Source organism: Carassius auratus, unplaced genomic scaffold (genome assembly GCF_003368295.1).
Source record: "Carassius auratus strain Wakin unplaced genomic scaffold, ASM336829v1 scaf_tig00216437, whole genome shotgun sequence".
Taxonomy (NCBI): domain Eukaryota; kingdom Metazoa; phylum Chordata; class Actinopteri; order Cypriniformes; family Cyprinidae; genus Carassius; species Carassius auratus.
The window spans coordinates 671,711-695,481 of record NW_020528572.1 but is presented as its reverse complement, the minus strand read 5'-3'; the positions used below and the strand labels follow the sequence as shown (position 1 = coordinate 695,481).

The 23,771-nt window shown below is 36.8% G+C and overlaps 1 protein-coding gene and 1 pseudogene across 2 annotated transcripts; both read left to right on the top strand.

Annotated features, from left to right (window-relative positions):
• LOC113098220 (serine/threonine-protein kinase N1-like) overlaps positions 1-4,017 on the top strand; it is a 38,377-nt pseudogene extending 34,360 nt beyond the window's left edge.
• A 1,031-nt stretch (positions 4,018-5,048) lies between these two features.
• On the top strand, positions 5,049-19,556 carry LOC113098179 (dual specificity mitogen-activated protein kinase kinase 7-like). 2 transcript variants are annotated; one of them, XM_026263142.1, is made up of 12 exons: positions 5,049-5,198; positions 8,570-8,617; positions 11,211-11,355; positions 11,443-11,509; positions 12,365-12,478; positions 13,143-13,262; positions 15,395-15,502; positions 15,626-15,805; positions 15,948-16,028; positions 16,771-16,913; positions 17,001-17,046; positions 17,335-19,556. In XM_026263142.1, the coding sequence occupies exons 1-12, from the start codon at positions 5,075-5,077 to the stop codon at positions 17,473-17,475; spliced, it is 1,317 nt and encodes a 438-aa protein (XP_026118927.1). In that variant the 5' UTR covers positions 5,049-5,074; the 3' UTR covers positions 17,476-19,556. The 2 variants fall into 2 exon arrangements, with proteins under 2 accessions (XP_026118927.1, XP_026118928.1); XM_026263143.1 differs by lacking the exon at positions 8,570-8,617 and having other exon boundaries at positions 5,051-5,198.
• The last annotated feature ends 4,215 nt before the right edge of the window (positions 19,557-23,771 follow it).

Genomic DNA, 23,771 nt, shown 5'->3' with positions numbered 1-23,771 from the left:
CTCTTATCTGTATGACCAAAACATATGGAGTATTTTTAGTGCAAGTGAACACACCGACACCTCCATCTTTGCTGCAGCGAGCTACTATTCAGCTTTCACACTCCACACAGACACTTCAACAGCGCACATTTCTCAAGCTTAACATTAGATTGAGCGTCCGTGTGACATTGCAGCTACTTACATATTTCAGATGATAAGTCTTTGAAGTCGATGAATGATAGGCAAGCATTTGGATGTCCTCCCACATGTATTACACATAGACCAGCCCTTAACGATCTGGGTGACTTCGCCTGAATGAAATTTTGGTCAACCAAGCTTCTTAACAATTAGTCGACTATTAGGAGGCAGCCCTATATGTTTTAAATACATATTGCATGTATTTTTGTGTTTGTCCACCAGAGATCTTAAATTGGACAACTTGCTGCTTGACACAGAGGGTTACGTGAAGATCGCCGACTTTGGATTGTGTAAAGAAGGTGATGACTCTTCCTTTTCTCTCTCTTTCACATACTTTTGATTGTGCTCGACACAGTTAGGAGCATTTGTCTGTTTTCGTCTCTCTCTCAGGGATGGGTTTTGGGGACCGGACCAGTACGTTCTGTGGGACTCCAGAGTTTCTGGCTCCAGAGGTCCTGACAGACACGTCGTACACACGGGCCGTGGACTGGTGGGGGCTCGGAGTGCTTATATACGAGATGTTGGTGGGAGAGGTGAGAAATTTGAGCATTTTCATTTTGAAAATGGTTCTTAAGGTTTTGGCATCTGTCCGATCTTAAACTGTCTTTCTAGTCTCCGTTTCCAGGTGATGATGAAGAGGAGGTTTTTGACAGCATAGTGAATGATGAAGTTCGTTATCCACGGTTCCTTTCCTCAGAGGCCATTGGCATCATGAGGAGGGTAGATATCTCAAACTGATTTTCGGGGCCTACCTACATTCCATTTATTCAGCTGGTGCAGCAGACATGTCCTGCTAAATGTCTTTCCCGCACGATTTGCTGCATATGATTTTATGTCAAAATGAAGTGTGGATAAACTGAAATTTTACATATTATTTTAAACAGTTACTAAGGAGAAATCCAGAAAGACGACTGGGTTCCAGTGAGAAGGATGCAGAGGATGTAAAGAAACAGCCTTTCTTTAGGGTAAGAGAGATCTTTAGTTTAATAAACACTAATAATATGTGAAACATTAATCATTTAAAATGTAGTATTAAACAAATCTCTTTTTTCATCAGTCGATGAAAAGCGAATTATTAATTCTATATTAAATATAAAATTAAAAATAAATAAATGAGACTGCATTCATGATATAGTTTAGTGTAATTATGAAATTAAAAGCTGCAATTTAATTAAATAACTAAGAGGGTTTGTTTCAGAGTCAAATCAAATAATTGTTTTAGGTTTTTTTTACAATACAATTGCATTTTACAACAGGAATATCTTTCTATATTTTCATTTTTATGAATAAAATAAAAAAACGACTACTTCTAGTAATTCTAATAACTATTATTATTAATAATTCTACAAGAGAACTGTGAGCATGCAAATGTGTCATTAAGTTATTTAAATATTTATTATTGATATTGGATTTAATACTTATATCCAAGGGGTTTGGCTGACAGTTTAGGAACACCTACTAAACAATGTTGTGAATTCTGTATTCATTTGTAATAAAAAAAATATATATATTATAATAAAACAGTTATAATAAAATGTTTATATGGTTTTAATTTCAAAATATGTGCATCACTCTTTTTAATGTTTTATCTATTTTTTTTTGTGTGTGTTGCATTTGCATTTATGCTTTGCATGTGGAAGGGCGGCATAAATTCTAACATAACTAATTAAAATATATGCTCATACATCTACTTTCACTTTTCAGAATATGGACTGGGAGGCTCTTCTCCTCCGTAAACTCCCTCCTCCCTTCCTTCCGACTATCGGGAACAAAGAAGACGTCAGCAACTTCGACGAGGAATTCACAACAGAAGCGCCGGCCCTCACGCCGCCTCGTGAACCCCGGGTGCTCTCGCGCAGGGATCAGGACAGCTTCCGTGATTTTGACTATGTCTCTGACCTCTGCTGAGAGCGTCTTCACTGTGATTGTGCCGTAGTGAGACCTTTCTGCTCCGCCACTCAGCGACGACGAGGATGTTTCGTGTGAATTATGAATGTGCTGGACCTGTGAACACTGTGATGGAAGAAAGAGGAGGCCAAAAAACTGTTAACCAGCAGGTTTAAAGGTGCATTTGATCATTTTTTACGCTTCAACTCACCCAGTGGTTTGGATAAAGCATCACACTAAAGTAGTCAGTTACTGATGCAATCATAGAAACGCATTTTCACAGTCAGCCATGAGTCATTTATTCAGCTAATAAAAGTGTCCAATAACAAGTGTGTTACTGAAAGGAGTGAGCAGCTTTGGCCTGGTCATGTGGTCTCAAAATAGAGATCACATGCCCCTTCAAAGGGCCCTCTTCATGTAGAATAATACAGTCTTCATCTCATGTGAACGGTCATACTTTTAAAATCTATTTAAAAGTACTGTCTATTTCTTTAGGGCTAAAACAGTTTTTTTATATATATATATAAAGTAAAAAATGATTGAGTGCACCGATAAACTTTTTGGTTTGTCTTCAAGTGTCATTTATACTTTTGAAAAATGCGCTTTGTCTTAATAAAGGCAATGTTTAGGTAAATTTTAAAACTTGAAACAACTCAATAAAGGTCACACAGAAGCATCTTAGTGAACTTTTGTAAAAGATACAACCAAGAGCCTGTTGGGAAATGCATTTCTGTGTTTCTTCTCACATTTAAGGAAAAATGACCTTTGATGACCACACAGGACCACCTTCCGTTTCTCATATGGTGTCCATTCAAACAGGAGTAAATTCCCTAAGGAACTGGTTTAAGAGACGCTTTTCTGTAGATGCTGTGACGTTAGATGAATGCAGAATTATTGAATTAGGCTCGAACATTAATGAATGTGTACATCCTCTTGGAGTTCTCGGTGGTTAAGGAGTTAAATCATCTTTAGACTTGTACATCCTGGGTATTTCTCATACATTCTCAAGCCCTTCATCTCTTACATGTTACATGTGAATATCAAGCATATCGAAATATAGTAGAGCAGTCCTTTTTGAAGACAGCTTGGTCTCCATTCATTAAGTGCACTTTTAGTATTGTAACCTTAATGAATTTTTACAAAAACAAACCTTGTATGTAAAGTTGGTTTGAAGAAAAAATGCCTTAATATTGCTCCTGTCTGCCCTGGTGTTTGTTCTTACTGTTTGTGGTTTTACTTCAGCGAGGGAAACAAATGGCTAGAAAATTAAATCTTGATTAGCTACAATCATTAAACAGAAAGAGTGTGTTTGTTGATGATTTTCACAAGGTCCAATCATTGATTTTTTTTACAGTTGTTGGATGATAAAATAAATCTGTGCAAAAGGGTATAAAACCACTTGTTTAAAGACTCGAAGGCCTCAAATATTAGATGCTTTTTCTCTGATTTTATACATGCTTTTAAATATATATGTTTTCACAAAATAAATCTGTTATATATAGAAAATGGTATCCATTAAGTTAGTCATTACACAAATGAAATAGCAACTAGTGACTGTTATGTGTTAGTTCTGGTTTCACACACTTTACCTCAGAGCTGTTTTGAAGCTTTTGAAACATCATGTTGTGCAGTTTTTTATTAGACAGTTTGTACGAACAGCACACTATGACTTCTGTTACTTGCAAGGAGCAGACTAATAAATTGTTTTGAAGCATTTGATTACACAAACACACACACACATAAAAAAGCTCATACTCTCACACACACTGTGAATAGCAAAGTTGCTAAACATATACATAAAATATTTGTAAATGAAAGACTTGTGTATCATGAAACGACAAAACTTTTCCTCCTTTTTTTCCTCAAATGGTAAACTGTCTGCAGACTAATGCATGTCCTGTACCATTATACAATTCATCAACATTGTATTTATAAAGCTGTTGTTGAGATGACCATGTGTGTGTTTTGTGGTGTTGTCTATATATTTTTACAAACCCTCCCCAAATTAAACAAGGCACTTTCTTCCTGTCAAAACAAGAACATGCACCGCTAATTAGTTGTTGTTACCTTTAGTGACCGCTAGGGGCAAGTGGTGCTGTTTTACTAACAATATTGTCTAAACATCAATATAAATTCAGGAACAGTAATACATATAATAAAAAAATTATATATTATAGAATACATCAAAATAAATCATACATTAAAAAAGCTGATAGAGACTTTCCACAAGACTGCAATGACTCATATCTACGGTCTACAGCATAGTAAATACTTTACTTTATAAGACTACTTTTGTATTATCAAAAAGTCCCTTTGAAGGAGTCATGTTATGCCCCTTTTTACAATATGCAATATAAGTCTGGTGTCCCCAGAATGTGTCTGTGACGTTTCAGCTCAAGAAAATACCCCACAAATAATTTATTATATCATTTTGAAAATGGATATTTTGAGTGGAAGCAGAAACACCCTGCTTTTCGGGTCTGTTTCTTTAAATGCAAATGAGCTGCTGTTCCCCGCCCCCTTTTCCAAAAGAGAGCTGCATCTGGGACCTGCTGAAAAACATCCGATTTTGTTCTGATTGGTTCTGGTTATACTAAACTAAGTCAAGCAGTCAGTTATGTCTGTGATGGTAAACAGCCGGGAAATAAATCGCCTGTTTATTTTAGATGTGTTTGGCAGCAGCAAAATACAGTAAATAAATCAACAACTCCACTGTTCTGTTGTTGTCTTCTCTGAGGATGGAAAAAAATTAAGCTGAATTCTCGTTTTTTTTGGGGGGGGGCGAAAAATCAGCCGTTTTCTCGTTTTCTTACTTTAAATATTAAATCAAAAAACGAATGAACGAAATATAAAGTTTCTTTAAAAAAATTTCATTGGCCGCTAGAGGGCAGTGATCACGCTGTGTTTCCCTCAGTCGCCACTAGAGGGCAGCGAGGGCGCTGTGTTTCCCTGTGTCGCCACTAGAGGGCAGTGAGTCGCGGCGCTCGATGGTGCTGCTGAACTTTTCAAGATGTCGTCGCTGGAGCAGAGGCTCTCCCGAATCGAGGAGAAACTCAAGCAGGAAAATAAAGAAGCCCGCAAACGAATCGACCTGAGCATCGACATGAGCCCGCAGCGGACGCGTCCGAGGCCAAGTGAGTGTGTGAGAGAGTGAATGAGTGATTTATCGTAATGACGGAGGGATGAAACACACACTCTATATGATATAAACAAACAAACCGATCAAATCCTGACACTTCACTCACATTGACTCTCGTGGTTCTTTGTTAAAGGTCTGGAGGGTTTGTTTATCAGGGGTTGTGCCCCAGATTGTTCACTAGAGATCTGTTCTTTAAAGTAAATAAATAATAAATAATGAAAAGATCTGTCAGTCGGCTCACTAGTGTTAGCCTGGCGGCTAGTTAGCAGTGTTTAGCAGGCCCTGATAATCACATATTATTAGTCTGACTCTATGTGTCTGTCTGATTCTCACATATCTCTGTGTGTCTGTACGTTTTGCACTTCTGTTCTCACACAGTGGCAGTCTTCGTGTGGGAATGTTTTTATTCAGAAGGCTGTTGGTGTTTATTGTTGTAAAAATCATCAGTCATGACAGACTTGTATTGTTGTGAATTGCTGGTTTGGTTTTCTCTGAGACTGTCAGTAGTGTGTATTTAGAGAAAATGAATGATTCTTTTTCTTATCCTTTATAATTTAATGTCTTAAGCTTTTTGTCCCTTAAGAAGACTGTCTTGACATCATGGCCACGTTGTAGTGACCGTGATGCAGGGGTCATTGAAAGTATTTTAGCATTAATTGTTAATAGGGATATGCCGGAATAAAATTTTCCTGTTGCAGTTAATTGATAATGCTTTTATCACGGTATACAGTATCATCACTGTATTGGATTAAATGGTCATAATACAGTATAACAGTTTAAATAACTTTTTTTCTTATAACAAAAAATAACTAAACATTTAAAACAATAAAGCAATACAGAAAAATATATAAAAGTTAAATGTTTTACACATTAAAGTGCAAAAGAACTATAAAGACCAATAGGTATCACTTTACAATAAGACCTCATAAGTTAACCTTAGTTAATGCATTAACATTCAAGGCAAGGCAAGTTTATTTATATAGCACATTTCGTACACAATGGTAATTCAAAAAGAAAGTATAAAAAAAAAAGTCATGAAGAACAATAATCGCAAAAATAAAAAAAGTTGAACTTGAAAATGAAAATGATTTAAAAAATGACTTACATTAAATACAGTGCAATACATAAAATATAGTGTTATCAGTTCGGACATTGCATAGTGCTCATTCAATAAATGCACAGCTAAACAATGAGCAATAGCTACATTTACTATAGAAGTTATTAATCTTCGTTTAAAAATACAAGTCTTGGTTCGTGTTAGCTCATTAAATAACACAGTTGCAACTTTCAATTTCAACAATGTGTTATTAAATATTGGAATACCTAAGATTAATGAATGTTCAGAATAATTTTTTCATTGGCGGTTTATGTTAACTAATGAAGCCATAATGTAAAGTGTGAATGAACAATAAAAGATTAAAACACTTTCAAACAATATCTAGGGCATTTGTAGTCCAGATAAAAAAATATAAAAAATGAATGTTTGAAGATAAATAGCCTATTAAGTTTAAATATTTCAGTAGTTGTAATAAACACCATAGGGAAAACAAAAATCTGAATGGTTATTACATTTTTTAAAAATATGGTTTAGAAAGTAACAGCTGCTTTATTTACTGAATTTACAGGGTAAGGACTGCATTTATCACCATCTGCTGTCAGAGAGTGAATGTGCTTTCATTCAGCGCGTCTCTCACGTGCTCCTCCATGTGCTTCTCATGCGTGCTTGTTCACATCAGAGCGCACACGCTCTTTCAAGCAGCATACAGCGATGTTGTGCATTTTAAGCAGCTGATGGGAATACTATTCTTAAAATGCATTCCAAATTCTGAATAATTTGTAATGTATATTTATTCACGGTATTTAGAAGTTCCCCCGATAACAATAACGTGCATATTAATCACCGCAATATATCGCATTACCGAATACCGGCACAAGTCTATATGTAGTTGATAGGGGTTGCATGAGTGAAGTGTAAGGTCTGTTCTCAAACCTCCTCCACACACTGACCATGTGTTTGAAGTGATGTGCTGATGTCCCAGTGCATTATGTTCCTGGATGCTCAGAGTTTGTGGTGGCTCTTTTTTTACCCTGATCAAAAACACTTTCAGATGGTCAGTATTTTCCTCTTTTATTGAGCATTTGGATTTTGTTACATGCTTGTGGACTGTGATTGAAACCAGTAGATAACATGTGCAAGCTGATTACTTATCCATTATTCACATTGGACATGGTAATGTAATGTCATGGTAATGGCGATGGCAGGAAATAAAATCAAATCAAATAAATAAATATATCTAATACGAAACATCATTTTATTACTATTTCATCAGTGAAAAGTGAAAGATCTGAGAATTGAACTGTTATTGCTGAATGTGTTTAGACGAGAAGACATTAGAAGTTCGTTTTTAAAAGATTTTTCGATCCAGAATGAAAATTGTTATTCGTTTACTAACCCTAATGTTGTTTCAAGAAGAACAAAAATGATTATTTTTTTTTTTAAACACAATCTGAAAAATCTGTGTCACTCCATTGAAAGGCTCACCCAAAACTCTGACGCCTTCAAATGTTCACAAAGGGATGAAAAAATGAATCTCAAATGAATATTCCTCAATCTCAGTTGAGTAGTTTAATCCAAACCTTCCTTTTATATGATAAACATTTAATTTATGCATCAACTCACATACGTAACTTTTTAGGATGAACTAGATCGTGTGAGATTGGCTTTTATTTGATCTGAGAATTAGTTTTAGCCTTATTGTTGTGTATGCGAGTTTGTTGAGTGTATCTGAGTTCGACTTTTTTAAAGATTTTTTATTAGTTCGTAATTTATTTGATTAATAATATTTCTTTTATTTCAGTTATTTCGTATTTATTTATTTAGTTGTTTAATGATCAATTTAAAAGTATAGTTCACCCAAAAATAACAATTCTGCCATAATTCACACACCCTCACGCTGTTCCAAAACTATGTGACTTGGATTCTCCTGCTGAAAAGCAAAATATTGTTTAAATGTCATTATCATCAAATCCCAGAAAATATATATTATATATATTTTTGGGTGAGCCTGCCCTTTAACTGATCATAGTTTCAGCTTCTAAAAATGTAGTGGTTTCTCATGTATAAGAAATATTATTGTGTTTAAGTAGATTCAGCTGAATGAACAGGTTTTTTTCTGCATCATATTCTGTCCTTAGCTGGACGCGTGTGTATTTTTGTAGATGGTGTCAGTATTATTCAGGCTAGGTGGAGTGTGGTCGTGCTGAAGGTGAATCAAAACGTTTAAAGAGACGGACGCAGTGATTTCTGGAGGTGTGTGTGGGCTTTTAGTAATGAGTGTGTGTGTATTTTCTCTCCTCTGTATCTAGTCATCGTGATCCAGCTCAGTCCAGCTCCAGCCCCCTCCCAGCGCGCAGGTACCACCATCATCATCATAACGCTACATCACCCTCTCTCTCTCTCTCTCTCTCTCTATTTACTCTGCAGGTTACATGCACTACATCACCGTCTGCATCTCTGTTTGCTCTCTTGTCTTTCTCACTCATTCTTTTATTTGTAAAATTCAACCACATCTCATTCTTCTTCTCTTTCTCTCTTTTTCAAAAAGTCGACATGAAATCACATTTGTTTCCCTTTTTACTTTCTCAATATGGAATGAAATGGTGTGTTTAAGGGGGATTGTATTTATCAGTAATGGACTGGATGTGGCAAGCAGTCTTTATATGACCGGCTGCTATGTATGTTTTTGGATATGGTATGGAGATTAAATATAAAAATATATATTATTAGTATCAAAAATACAGTAAAAGTCATTTTATTAGGCCTACAGTTTAATATTATTAGGCCTACAGTTTAAAACTTTTCTGTTTTTACTGTATTTAAGTGTAATTTATTCCTGTGATTGCAAAGCTGAATTTTATTCAGTCATTATCATTCTTCACTGTCACATAATCTTTCAGAAATCATTTTAATATGCTTTACGTGCTGCTCAAGAAATAGTTATTATTATTACCAATGTTTAAAACTTGTGCTGTTTAATATTTTATGGAAATAACATTATAAAAATGATAAAAATGAACTTTTGTATCATTAGAAATCTATTCACTGTAACTTTTGATCAATTTAAAGCATCCTTGGTGAATAACAGAGTTAATTTCTTTCTGATAAATAGCCAAACTTAAGCATATTAACTTTGAATATGAAATAACTCTGAATGATTGAATCTGTTTACAGCCATATAAGCATCCAAGGCTGTTATAAGGTTATTATAAGCCGAACTTTGGCACTGATCCAGCCTTTAATCCAAACATAAATCCTGAAAAGTGGATTAAGAAAGTAAATGGCTTCAGTTTTTATTTCATGCTGGTTTAATTTCATACATCTTTCTGTCATTAATCTCACTTAACGTGAACATTGTTCATAATTTCATTAAATGCATGATGTTTGTTTAGGGAACACAACCATTCTCCAACCTTCATCTTACTTGCTCGTTCACTTTATCAGTATTAAAATATCCCTATTTTCTTTTCCACCTCAACATGAAGAGGGAGCAGCAAGTGTGTGCTTGTGTGGTGAGAGTGTGAGACCTGTGTGTAGGACGAAGTGTTTTGTTGGAAGATCAGACATTGTGCATGTTGTGGCTATAACTGCACGGCCCGAGTGTGAGCGAACGCATCCACACACAAACACAAGGCTATGGCAGGACTTGACGGTGTGTTATGTGTTCAACTGTAACTTGGGTTTGAGCTTGTCTGGCGTCTCCTGTCTCTCAGCTCTCTTTCCGTTCTTTCTGGAAGAGACGGCTTCGGCTCTGTTTTCTGCACAGAAGTGGATTTACGGCCATGTAGACTGTTTGCGTGTTCAGCAGGTGTTTCTGCACCAAACTGCTTGACCTCACTGACTAACACAAGCTAACTGATTCTCTCCCATTAACAGGTTTTCCTGAGGAGAAAACAGGAGTTAGACGGTTATCCGTTTCTCCTGAAAAAAAGCAGTGTCGTTTCTATGCTCAAACAACATATAGAAAGTCTGTCAAATGTTTCGTTTTGCACGGTTTGGTGAGTGAATGTCAAATGTCACCCTGTGGTGACTTCTGCTCGTCCCGGTGCATGCTGGGAATGCTAACACTAACTCCAATTGCTGGTTTTCACTGTTTGGCAGCCCCTGCCATTTCTGTGTGTGTGTCTTATCTTTGCATGACTTGGACTTTTATTATGGTTTTTATTTGACTGATTTTCCTCAGGACTTCAAATAGTCACAAATATCATCTAAGATGGTAAAATGGGCTTCTTTGAAACTTTGGACAGCAATTAAACATTCACACAAAATGAGCTCCACAACTCACCACTATGATGAAGTGAAGTAATGTCTTGGTTATATTTCAAGAGATTACTAGTAATAATTTGTTATCATTATTATTACTTTATTATTATTATTATTATTATAACATCTGTGTTATAGGAGATGATATAAATATTACAACAACAACTAATAATAATAATGATTGTTGGTTTTAATTATTATCATAAAGTATTTTGTTTTCTTTTAATAATAATAATAATATTTTAGATAATTGATTTTATTTTTGTTATTGTATGGAATAAAAGTAAAAACAATAGTCGTTTTAGAAAATGAATTTATTTTGTCTTTATATTAACAACAACAACCTCAATCATATTAATTTTTTAATATTTTTTGTTTCTTTTATATTATATTTTTTATCGGTAAGGAAAATTAAAAAAGAGATTTAGGATAATGTTTCATTGTGGCCCTTATTTTATTACACATTACCCACAATTCTGAGTAGCCTACGGTAGTATGAGGGGGAAAATAGACCTCATTGAATCTGGATCAGCTGTCATATTCTAAACCTTAGCATCTGTGGATCTTAATTTAGGGTCCTTGAACATTCATTAACATTTGTCTCAGTAATGAGTGTGCATTGACGATCACTGGCTTCCTGTCTTCTCTCCTTTCTCGTAGTCTGACTTCTTCCTACCTTCTTTACAGCTCTACAGTTACCATTGGCCAATGATGGAGGAAGTCGCTCGTCTTCCTCAGAAAGTTCTCCTCAACATCCCTCGTACCCTAGCAGACCCCGACAAATGCTCACACTTCCCACCCCACCCTACAGCCTACCGAAGAGCCTGGAGAAGTACGTCACACTCACAGCATAGTGTAGTTTGCAGAGTTTTCATTATATATAACTTGGTGTGTTAATCGGTTTATTCTTTATATTCAGTGCTGAAATTGATCAGAAGCTGCAGGAAATCATGAAACAAACAGGTTATCTGAAGATTGACGGACAGGTGAGTCCTCATTCATAGGTTCAGTTTTACTAAAAAGGGCAAATTAGTACCAGAGCACAATTCCAGAACCGTGCCAATGGGAGGTAAAATTTCTGCGGGTGATTTACTAACAATACGTAAATCAAAGAACACAGAAGCAAAGTCTCATTTAGCATATCGGCCAATGCAATGTACCAAGGGCAGCGCATATTAGCGTAATCATGAATAAAGAAACAAAAAAGAAAAAGAGGCCAAAAATATAGGTTTGCTAAATGAGCTGGTATTGCATGACTTCTAGTTGAGGGTTCAAATTAGTCTTTTACTTCCTGAAGCAAATTAAAAATAACATGGGTTGGCAAACGATATGTTCAGATAACATGTTCTTCTGGCATTCAAAATAAATAAAATTTTGTGGGAAATATCCTCTCCCTGCTACAATACGCTCTCTGATCTCTGAGATGCCTCTAACTGCATCTCTGTCTCTAACTGCAGCCATTTCAAGTGCAAAATATTTGAAGCCATGCTATTTTTGGGACGTTAAATAATGGCAAAAAATGCCAAAAGTAATTTGATGAGCGTGAATGTTGGTAGAATGCGTTGCACGATTAATTTGAATACTCTCCTCCCATCACTTTTGCGTCTGAAAGGGGAGCTCTTACAAATGTATGTTCAATAAGGTCAGACGCAAAAAAAACTGTGTCCACGACTTTTCAGCATTAATTTGTTATTGCGCTTTAGTAAAACCTGATAGTACCAATTTAACGCCAAAAGACGGTTTGCGCTGGCGCAAGCTGTTAGTAAAACTGGCCCATATTCTTTAGGTGTTGAATGTGGTAAAAGAGTCTGAGCTCTTCTGTGTGTGTGTGTATTCTTCAGCGTTACCCTGCAGAGGTGACAGATCTGATCAGTGAGGGGGAGATCGGCAGTGGAACCTGTGGACAGGTGTTTAAAGTTCGCTTTAAGAAGACTTGCCATGTCATCGCAGTCAAGGTTGGTTCAGCTCCCGGTTTCTCTGCTCAGTCTGTTTTCCTTGACAATAATTAGTTAATTCTTTTTCTTTTTTCGATAGGACCAGGGTTTTAAAAACCTTTGATCAGCAACCCCTAAATATGATGAATATCATGCAAGGGACCCCATTGCTAAATTATAAAATCAACCATATATTTTAATACTCACTTAAAGGGATAGTTCACCCAAAACGTGAACTCATTTTCTCCCTCATGTCATTCCAAACCTGTATGACAAAAATTCACACACAAATATATTTTTAAGGATGTTGGTTACCAAACAGTTTTGTGTCTTATTGACTTAAAAAAAAAAATATACAAATATTCTTCAGATTATCTTGGTTTGTTCCACAGAATAAAGTAAGGTACAAACCCCTTTAAATAGTAGGTTTGATATCAAATGTAAAAATAAGTGGCATTTACATAGTCATTGTACTAAAGCAAATATATAGCATCAAATTTTTGGATTAAGGCATTTGTGTATCCATGTATTTGCCGTCTTGAACTTTCCTTGTAATTACCAAGTCGTTTAAACAGCAGTTAAGGCAGTGGTAATTACTGTTTACTAATTACATCACTGCTGTTGTATTTTGTTGTTCTAGTAGCGTTTATGTGAGCGTGTTTCCTTTGTGTGTTTGTTCCTGCAGCAAATGAGGAGGACGGGTAATAAAGATGAGAATAAGAGAATCCTCATGGATCTGGATGTTGTGTTGAAGAGTCATGACTGTCCGTACATCATTCAATGCTATGGAGCAATAGTCACCAATGTGAGTAACACACTCATGATCTTCATTTACATGTAAATTTAGTCATTTTGCTGATGCTTTTATCCAAAGCGACTTATAGTTGGGCACTAAATAAAGCGATTCTTCTTAAAGAGGCAAACAGACCTAGGAAGTGTTCTTATTACCAAGTTTCAGGCATTTGTTCAAATAAGTACAAGCTAGAAAAGAAGGAATAAATAATAATTTAGGATGAAATCAAGTAGCGTCAAAACAGATGAGTTTTCAGCTGTTGCTTCAAAATAGCTAGGGATTCAGCATTCCTTATCGGGGTGGGAAGATCATTCCACCAACCAAGAATGTTAAACAACAATGTTCTGGGAAGTGATTTTGAGTCTCTCTGTGATGCTACCACGAGACGTCGCTCACTAGCAGATCTCAGAGTAAATTCGTAGAAGTGAGTGGAAGTAGGCAGGTCCTGTGGCTGTTCGATATGCAAGCATCATTGTCTTGATCAAGCCGCAACTGGTAGCCAGTGCAAGGAGATAAAGAGAGGTGTAACATGGCCTCTTTTGGGATCGTTGAAGACCAGTCGTGCCACTGCATTCTGAATCATTTGTAGAGGTTTGATTTTGCTTGATGGAAGTCCAGCCAGAAGAGCATTGCAGTATACCAGCCTAGAAATGACAAGGGCCTGGACAGGAAGTTGTGCAGCATGCTCTGTTGGAAAAGGCCTGGTCTTTCTGATGTTGTACAATGCAAACCTGCAAGATCAAGCAGTCTTTGCAATGTGGCCTTTAAAGGTCAGCTGGTCATCAAAGATTACACCAAAATTTCTGACGGAAGTTGATGGGGTAATTGTAGAAGAACCTAGCTGGATGGTGAAATCATGCTATAGAGTTGGAGTGGCAGGGAAGACAAGAAGCTCAGTTTTGCTGTAGGTGATGTTTTTTCATCCAGGCCGAGATGTCCGTCAGGCAGCATGAGATCCATGCAGGTACCGTTGGATCAGCTGGTTAAAATGAGAGATAGAGCTGTGTGTCATCCACATAGCAATGGTAGGAGAAGCCATGTGATGATTGGACCCAGTGATGTAGTATATATGGAGAAGGGGAGGGGTCCAAGAACCGATCCCTGAGGAACTCCAGTGACCAGTTGATGTGCTTTGGATTCCTCCCCTCACCAAGTGAAAGACCTACCAGTGAATAATTAGATTCAAAACGTACTGTGGCTTCTTTATTTCTTTATTCTTTATTTATGACTAAGCTAAATTGCACTGTGCTTGGTATATTGCATAGTTTGAACTAGGGCTGCACAATGTGTTGTTTAAGCATCGATATCGCGATGTACAAATCTACGATAGTCACATCGCAGGATGTGCGATGTAGGCTGTCGTAGTTGATCCGTTATTCATTAACTGTATGGGCCAAAGAGCGCGCGCGAGAGAGAGAGAGCGCGAGCGCGCGGCCGGCGACACACTAGATGCGTGGCGCAAGCGTCTCAGCTGCGTGGCGTGTCCGTTTTTAATTCGGCTCCCATGTTAACAGGTTAGAGCTTGCAGACTGCCTGCGTGAGACGCGCGGAAAACACGTGCATGCTAGAAATAGAGCCGACGCCTATTTATATTGCACCTGTCACCGGCCTGAGAGAGAGAGCGCGCACGGAAAGATAGCCCCGGCCGCATGCTCAATTTCTTCAAACAACACGAGCGATGTCTTGCTCTCTCTCCCTCGCACTTATTAATCAATTGACACGATGGTGTCGATGTTTAAATAATTTAAAATGAGAATGTAAGTGTGCTCACCACATTTTTGTTTGTAAGAATTTTTTTTTTATTTCATATTGCAATATATATCGCAGAAAAATAAAATATCGCAATGTACATTTTTCCCAATATCGTGCAGCCCTAGTTTGAACTGTAAATGAAATGCTGCGTCTGTGTTCTTTAAATTGTCCGTTGTTAGCAAATTACACACATAAATTTCCCTTCCCATGTGCGCTGTTTTGAAATTGCGCTTTCACGCTAATTTCCCCTGTTCGGTAAAACTGGCCCTCAAAGTACTAAAATAAAAATGAAAACTGCTTGCAAAGAAATTTACAGATTGGAACTTTTGAACTTGAATTGAATACCACTGCTTTATGCTGAATTATTCAATGGTGTCTCTCTTCTTCTGTAGACTGATGTGTTTATCGCCATGGAACTAATGGGGACGTGCGCAGAGAAGCTGAAGAAGCGGATCCAGGGGCCAATACCAGAGGCCATTCTGGGAAAGATGACCGTGGCTGTAAGACTTCCTTAAAATTCACCTGATTCAGAATAGTATCTATTATTCGTTAGATATTGGTCTGTTTCCAAGTTTAACCTCTCAGATCTCTTTTTATCTTGCTCTTCTTCTTTTTGTATGTAGATCGTAAAGGCTCTGCTTTATCTAAAAGAGAAACATGGTGTCATTCACCGAGACGTAAAGCCATCTAATATCCTGTTGGATGCCAAAGGGCAGATCAAACTGTGTGATTTTGGCATTAGTGGCCGACTGGTAGATTCTAAGGCCAAGACTCGCAGCGCCGGATGTGCTGCCTACATGGCGGTAAGCACATGGTCCCAGAGTTTGAGTTTCATACAGTTTCAGGATTTTGAAAAATGTAAAATAAATAAATGTGAAAATATTATAAGTATAATAAGTATAATATAAGTGAAATATTATGCACCGTGCATATGTTTTTTTCTAGCCTGAGAGAATAGACCCTCCAGACCCCAGTAAGCCAGACTATGACATCAGAGCTGACGTCTGGAGTCTCGGCATTTCTCTGGTGAGTTCTTCCTACATTTTGATGAACCACCACCTTTCTACTTGGATTACTTTGCTGACCAACAGTTGGATTTGTGTAGGTGGTGTTATAATTAATTATGATGATTCTTATTTAATTTTTATCAAAAGATTGAGATCACGAAAGAAATTAATACTTTTATCCAGCTAGGAATAAAAACAATTCTGCTCTGCAATCAGTTATTTTAAATTGAAGTTTTATTTAGCAATATTTCTGGTTTTACTTTAATTTTGATTAAATAAATTCAGCCTTGATGAGCACAATACACTCCTTTGAAATTTTTTTTTTTTAAATCATACAGACTCCAAACTTTTGTACAGTAGTTTAAATGCAAGTAAAGAGCTGTATTTTAAAATACAATCTACTAGATGTGCGGTACACGTATTCGTAGCTTAGATTAGCTAATTTAGCTGTTTTACTGACATGTCTTTTTATTGTTGTTAGCATAACTGTTTCAAATAAACATACATTTTATATTTTAAAATGTTTTTAATTATGCTATATATGAAAACGAATATATATAAAACCTTTAAAAATATAAAATGTATATTTTTTTATGCCGGTGTACGTCAGCGAACATCCATTGTCACGGGAACATCCTATCTGAAGATTACGTCGCTCCCTTTGCCAAGTCCATTTGGATTTTGACCTGTGAAAACATGTATCATTACACTGCTACAATCTACTTGTGCAACTGTAGGTAATTATTCCTCCTCACCTGTAGGTGGAGCTAGCCACGGGACAGTTTCCTTACAAGAACTGTAAGACAGACTTTGAGGTCCTCACCAAAGTTCTGCAAGAGGACCCGCCGGTCCTGCCTCTCAGCATGGGCTTTTCCCCTGACTTTCAGTCCTTCGTCAAAGACTGGTATGCTCACATGAATTTACATAAACATTCAATTTAAGCACCAGTATCGGTCTATTGTGTTTATATGCGAGTTCTCTGTCTCCACAGCCTCACAAAGGATCACAGAAAAAGGCCAAAATACCACAAGCTGCTTGTAAGTCTCGATCTACCATGCACCAAAAATTTAAATTGTCATTTAATTACTCGCCCTCATGTCGTTCCAAACCTGTAAGGCCTTTATTCATCTTCAGAACACAATGTATTTTTTATAAAATCCGAGAGCGCTCTGAGCCTTGCATTGATAGCAAGGATCCTAAAGCAAGGTCCAGAAATGTAGCAAGGACGTCGTTAAAATAATCCATGTGAACCACCCCTTTAACATCAAACATCTTGTATAGCCTGTTATGATCATTGCTCTTATGCCTCTTTTTTTTTTTCATAGGAACACAATTTTATCCGTCGTTACGAGGTGTCAGAAGTAGACGTGGCGGGCTGGTTCCAGACGGTGATGGAGCGCACGGAGTCTCCTCGCAGCAGCCAGTGCTTCAACCATCACCAGCTCCACTCTCTCTTCAGCAGGTAGCCAGGTGGAGAATGAGAGAAACGGAGGGATGATGGGAAAGAAAGATTGATGCGATTGTGAGAGGTTGATTTAGAGACACAGGTTTGAAATATAAATTATGTAAACGAGAAAGGCAGGATGGAGTGGAAATGGACTGTTTGAGCGACGGCTGAAACAAAAGAGAGAATGTTCATTTGGGAGTTTGACTGATCGACAGACAATCCTGGGCAGGTTTGATGTAAATCTGAAATATTTTTGTCCTACTCATCCACCCATCAAACAGGATGGACCATTACAGGTTGCAGTCTAGCACGGTCACTGTGACACACGCGCACACACAGCAACACACTGTTTCACCAAATCACTGACCGCCATATAAAGGTTAGCCGCAAGACTAAGCGTACAGTCCATTCACTTCAAAATCCAAATCCACATGTCATGAAGTCCTCCGTAGCCCCTTACTCAGGGACTGAACAGAGTAGTCGAACAACACTGTGCAATGGTGTGCGAGTGTGTGTGTTTTTCATTCATCAGTCCTAGCTCTTCACTTCCTTGTACGGTTTAAGCCATTAGGCGAATCTAAGAAAATAGCAATTAGCAAGATAATAGCAGTGTGATATATCAAAAACTATGTTTTATAGAAGCGTTCTTTTGCTAGCAAGCATCAGCAGATATTTCAGTAATTGTAACATTAGTGATTCTTGGTCGTAGAGCTTCTAATCCTTGGTGTTTAGATTGTTATAACTAGTTTGGTCTGGAATTTCATGTATTGAAGTAGATATACTGGCTAAGAGAGAAGGTTGTATATTAAGATAAAACTAGTGGTTGACCGATAAGATGAAGTGTGTATCCCAATTTAATATGTAGAAACAACTATAAATGACCCATTTTTGTTTTTCTGAAAAGATGGCTTAGCGACATTGGTTAAACCAAAGGTGTCAATCTGCTTTGACCGATGGCAGATCGAGGAAATGTTCAGGAAAACCTGTGTGAAAATGTTGTTATAATGTCATCGGTCTTAGTGTAAATCCGTTATGCTAGTCATTCAGAAATTACAGACTTAAATTGACCGATGACGATATCTTGAAACAATTCTGTTCATCGGCCAATAACGATAATCTCCAAATGGCCAAATATTGAATTCTGTATCGGTCTATCACTAAATAAAACACAAAAAAATTAGCACAGAATATGTAAAGTTGTACACAGTGCACATCTCAGGAAGACCAGTGTTAGAAATGGGTATATTAACAAGATTTAACTGTATGTTTCAGTCTTTGAGTGCGAGGAAGACACCAATCAAGTCACCAAAAGCAAAGATGAGAGATGTTGTCATAGTCACTCAGAGTGGTGTTGAGAGACAAGCGGGGAGTTGGAGTTTGTGCAGTGAGAGCGGAGCGTTTCCTCCACAAGAAACATAAAAAACAGCTCGTTTTGTGAGTGGAACATTTCTGCTCTGATTCACCCGACAACCGTTCATCACTTCATTCTCTTCACTGTTCTCATTTTCCCATGAGCATTTGAGTTCCTGCAAACCAAAGTTTAGTTTTTTGACACCGTTTTTTTTTTTTTTTCTGTTGTTCTCAGAGGATTTCAGCTCCTGCTCGTGGGTCGTGCTGAAGATGTTCAGTGACTTTCACAACCAAAGCTGTAGAGTTTGAGATTCACTGCTTTAAAAAGCCAAATCACTGCTAGACTGAGTGAGAAACTGTGCGAGAAGTAAGAAAATATGACTAAACGAATCCACAAAGAGAGATTTAGATGGTAACTGTATGTTGAGACAGGAAGTATGGTGTTGTATAAGGGACTGAAGAAAGAGCAATGAACGTAGCAGAGGAAAATAAGAGAAAAGCATATAGAAAGTATTAAAGAAAGTCTCCAGTGAAGTCTTATAGATGTTTAGAGAGGTGTTGGTTGTTTTCTAGATCGCTAGCTGGACGTTGCATAAAAGCTTTCAATCGTTTTAAACCAATGTACCAATTTGTATTTTTTTTAGGGTTATGTCGTTTTTCATTATCCTTGAAACTTTGTTTGTTATTACTATTATTTATTTATTATCTTGCTGCTACTGTTTACTTTAGATGCTGCTGTCGACGATTATATTCCCCAAAGGAAAATCTTTTTTTCTTGATTTTTTTTTTTTCTTTTTCTGAACCAAATGCATAAAACACTGCAATGTCTACACATTTACCAAATGCATTGTTGTGATCCTTTAAAAGGAAAAGAGAAAGCAAGCAAGGTAATGAAGTAAATATATAGACCTATATCTATATTTATATCAGAATAGTTTGCTTTTGAAACTGCGCCACTATGCCATCTCTCACAACATCGCCATTCACTGTACTAATAAGAATGACTTCAAGTTATTTGAACAAAATAACAGACACCAGCTGGTAATGTTTATATATATATTTGAGCTAGATTTCCTTCGTCGCACCGTTAGCTGTGGGTCACGCAGGCAGATATGTTTGTAATTGTCCTCCTGTGTCCGTCCTGCGGTGGATGAATTCATGAGTTCTTTAAATGTTTTATGCTAATGTGTTAATTAAACACATTTTTAGTCAAGGAATTCTGTATATTTTAGTGCAATTTTTTAAAGTCTGTTTTACATTGAATCAGATTGACAAACCAGTCAAAAGATCAGAAAACGTCAAATGCTTTGTTTTTTCCAACACTATATACTATAGCAATGATCTGTAACTGGTTACCTCCCAATAGTTTCTTCACTCCTTATAGATGGCAAATAGAATTTGGAGTTTAACAGGACTCTCACCATCAACTTAACACTGATTTCCTGTTTGGTTGATGTTCATCACGGATACTGTGGTACCTGTCTGTCTGTCTGTCCGTCATTCTCTCAGTAGACCTTATAGATATGACCGCAGCATTACACACCAAAGGTGTCATCAATAAAACTCATTCAAACCAGTGGCGTTATTCTGAGGACCTCGGATGAGGGACATACAGCTTCATGAATGTAATTTCCTGTGAGACAGTAGCGGGTCACCCTTCACTGTTGAGGTTTTATTTTGGTCACACACACGCGCCTCTGGAAATATGATCCGAGATGCTAATCTATATGGTTTATGCTTGGTTTAAAGTGTACTTCCATTCACTGTTTTCTGGCACTATTTTAATTTGTGATTTTATTTTTTTATTTGCTTTCTGAAATTAAAGCATCAGTTGTTTATATATGTGTGTGTTTTGATGATCTGAAATAGGTGTTTCTGTGAATGACAGAGATATTAAACCCATTTCTGCCGACGGTAGTCGTACACGTCCTGAACACCAAATGTTGTTAACTAAACCAGTGCGTGCTGCTGTTACATTAGTTATTGTTTATATGAGTGTGTGTGTGTGTGTGTGTGTGGCAGCATCACTGGGATTTTTGGAGTGTGTGCTCAGACGTGTACTTCACCATCATGATGTTTGAGTCTATTACTTTTAAAATTGTTATTGTTATTATTTTGTTAAATTATCATGATGTCCCATCTGTAATTAAACCAAATACTCACTATGCAGTCACTCAAATTAAGTCCGTTTGCATTTTTCCCTGGAACTTTCTGTATACACACACACACACACGCACGCAAAACTACTGGAGTCTCCATGACAAGCGAGTGAATATCACATCCACAGCTAACATGGAGACAGAATTAATGATCAATAGAGAGTGTTTTCTGTTGTATGAGCTGACATATTTAAGGATTGTATGGGATGGGGTGGGTGGGATGTGTTTGGGGTCAGATTCGACGGATGGTAGTTTGGAGAAATAGTTTGTTCAGTGCTGTAAGTATATCAATTGCATGTTATGATCTCTGAAGTAACTGCCATTGATTTTACATTTTGTTTTGGGTTGGAGGGGGAGGCGACTCATAAATGTTTTCTCTATATATATATATATATAGTATACAGTATAATACTGTACCTTTTTCCAAATGTTGTGTTTTTAGAAAAAGACACACTTTTGCCTTTTTACGTCTGACTTTTTGATCTTAATACTGATTATAGAATTTTTACTTTTATCATTGTTGGCTGATTTCAAGCTGATCTTGTTAATGACGTTGTATCATTTGTATCGATTCTTGACCTTTTGTTGTCTTTGTGTTCTATTGATCCATGAATGAGTGCTGAAAGAGGTTTTTGCAAGACCTTGTGTCTTCAGATGTTAGAAAACCAAATGTCTGTTATTTTTGTCTATGCATTTTGGTCCTTTGTAACCATTTATTTCAACTTTGAATACAAATACCATTTTGTTTGCTCTTATTACAGCTGTTATCACTATTATCTTCAGGGTTAAGATCACACCAAATTTAGAGAAAAGTGGGACATATTGTGAGTTGTTTCAAAATGTTATGTTTCTGGTGAATGTTGCATCAAAGGTGTGTCTTTTTCTGTTGAAGCAAAGCAATCATTTATTGTTCTTTTTATTTTAATCTTTTTTTTTTTTTTCAGAGCTGTTATTAGAGCCCTGATTTGCTGTATGGTTACAATGTGTTATGTTGAAATCTCACCATTTTTAGCTGCTGTTGCACTGGAGGATTTTGTTATTATTAAATCCATGTAGTTCACCAGATTCTATTTAACTGATAGATGGCGATTAGAAGTGTTTAAACCTACTAATTCTGTTTGATGCGGCCTTTGACATGCTGTTCAAATCAAAAAGAACCATTTGTTGGCATATTTCAACAGCTTGAAAAATATATTGCAAAAATTTGAAATTCTTTGTGCCAACAAATTTAGACAACCTTATATGTTCTCCGGTATTTGGATATATGAACGTTATAGAATAGGATTCAAAGCATTTATTGTCATATATAGATATGATGAATATAGATATGATGCAACATTTTTGCTAACTTTTTGGGATTACTTTGATTGAATCTAAGATATTTGATGTGGTATGTTAAAAATAAGACAACTACAACAGCCAGGCACAAATAATGTAGCTTGTCTTTGGCTAATTTTTTTTATTATATATATATATACTCCTATTTATTTAGCTTTTTTGGGGTACCATCTTACAAATATTATATGTGGAGCAGAAGTATCCCAATCTGTTGTATTGTATTGAAAGACAGCCATCACAGTTTTATCAGTTAAATGTCCCCCCTTCCCCACTTTATTTGTTGTTTCCTCATTTCAAAAGAAAGAAATGCCATTATATTGTGAATACCTCAGGATTTTTTTTTCTTTTGGGAAAAAATTTAAACTTTCAAAAACTTAAAACAAATAAAATACAAAAAAAGTGTTTGTGTGTATTTTTATTATTATTATTATTATTATTATGTAGGTACTACAATCAAACCTGTAATGAGCTTTCTGCCAAAATGGGTTGCTAGCGATTAATTACCCAAACATTTTGTTAATCAGAAAAAGTATTTTTCTTTTTTTTTTTTTTGGCTATGCAGCATAAAAAAATGCTAGTTGGTTTAGTACAGATTTATTTCATAGTCAATATGTAAACAAAATATATAAAATACTGTACTATATTCCTTGTACTTCTGCAAGTCAGAATGTAATAATTAGGAAATTTAGTTAAGGGGGGGGGGGGTGAAATGCTCGTTTTCACTCAATATCCTGTTAATCTTGAGTACCTATAGAGTAGTACTGCATCCTTCATAACTCCAAAAAGTCTTTAGTTTTATTATATTCATAAGAGAAAGATTGACTGGAGGCGTGACGTGTGGGCGGAGCTAAAGAATCACGAGCGCCAGTAGGCTTTTGCGTTGAGACCGTTTGGAAGCTGTGACATTACCCAGAGCCGTTGAAAAACATATTTTACGGCTCTGACTACCTTGAGGAAAAAACCATCATCAAAAATAAACCATGGCTAACAGTCAGATTCAGCCGTTTATTTATGATCCAGAATCAGATCCCGAGGCTGAAACTGAACGAGAGCAGCAGCAGCAACGACTCGCTCCGAGCGGGGCTCGAACCCGGGTCTCCGATGGGAGGCGGACGCACTAACAAGGAGGCAGAGATATTTGAAGCAGTTTTACTCACCGCCTGCGGTTCCAACACACGATCGTGACCCTTTTTCGTTGGGATTGCATCGTCCTTAAGAAATAAACGATACGCAAATCCGGCGTCAAACTGGGCCTTGTTTGTAAAACAAGCATCTTTCGAAATGCAGGGAACAAACACAAACACTTGCACAACTCCGTTGATGCTCTGTAAAAATAAACTCCATCCACTGGTCCCTTAATGCTGTTTTTTTTTTTTGGTAATCTGTGCAGGGTTGTCTTGCCCTGGCAACCAAAAAAACTCCTTTTGTGACATTTCGCGACGCTCTCGCTCTGATCAGTGATTGTGCA

Excerpts from the sequence above, each read along its gene's own strand:
- LOC113098179 (XM_026263142.1), top strand. The coding sequence starts at position 5,075 with ATGTCGTCGCTGGAGCAGAGGCTCTCCCGAATCGAGGAGAAACTCAAG. Across the intron at positions 13,263-15,394 it reads ATGGAGCAATAGTCACCAAT|ACTGATGTGTTTATCGCCAT; the intron begins GTGAGTAACACA and ends CTTCTTCTGTAG. Across the intron at positions 16,914-17,000 it reads CAGTCCTTCGTCAAAGACTG|CCTCACAAAGGATCACAGAA; the intron begins GTATGCTCACAT and ends CTGTCTCCACAG.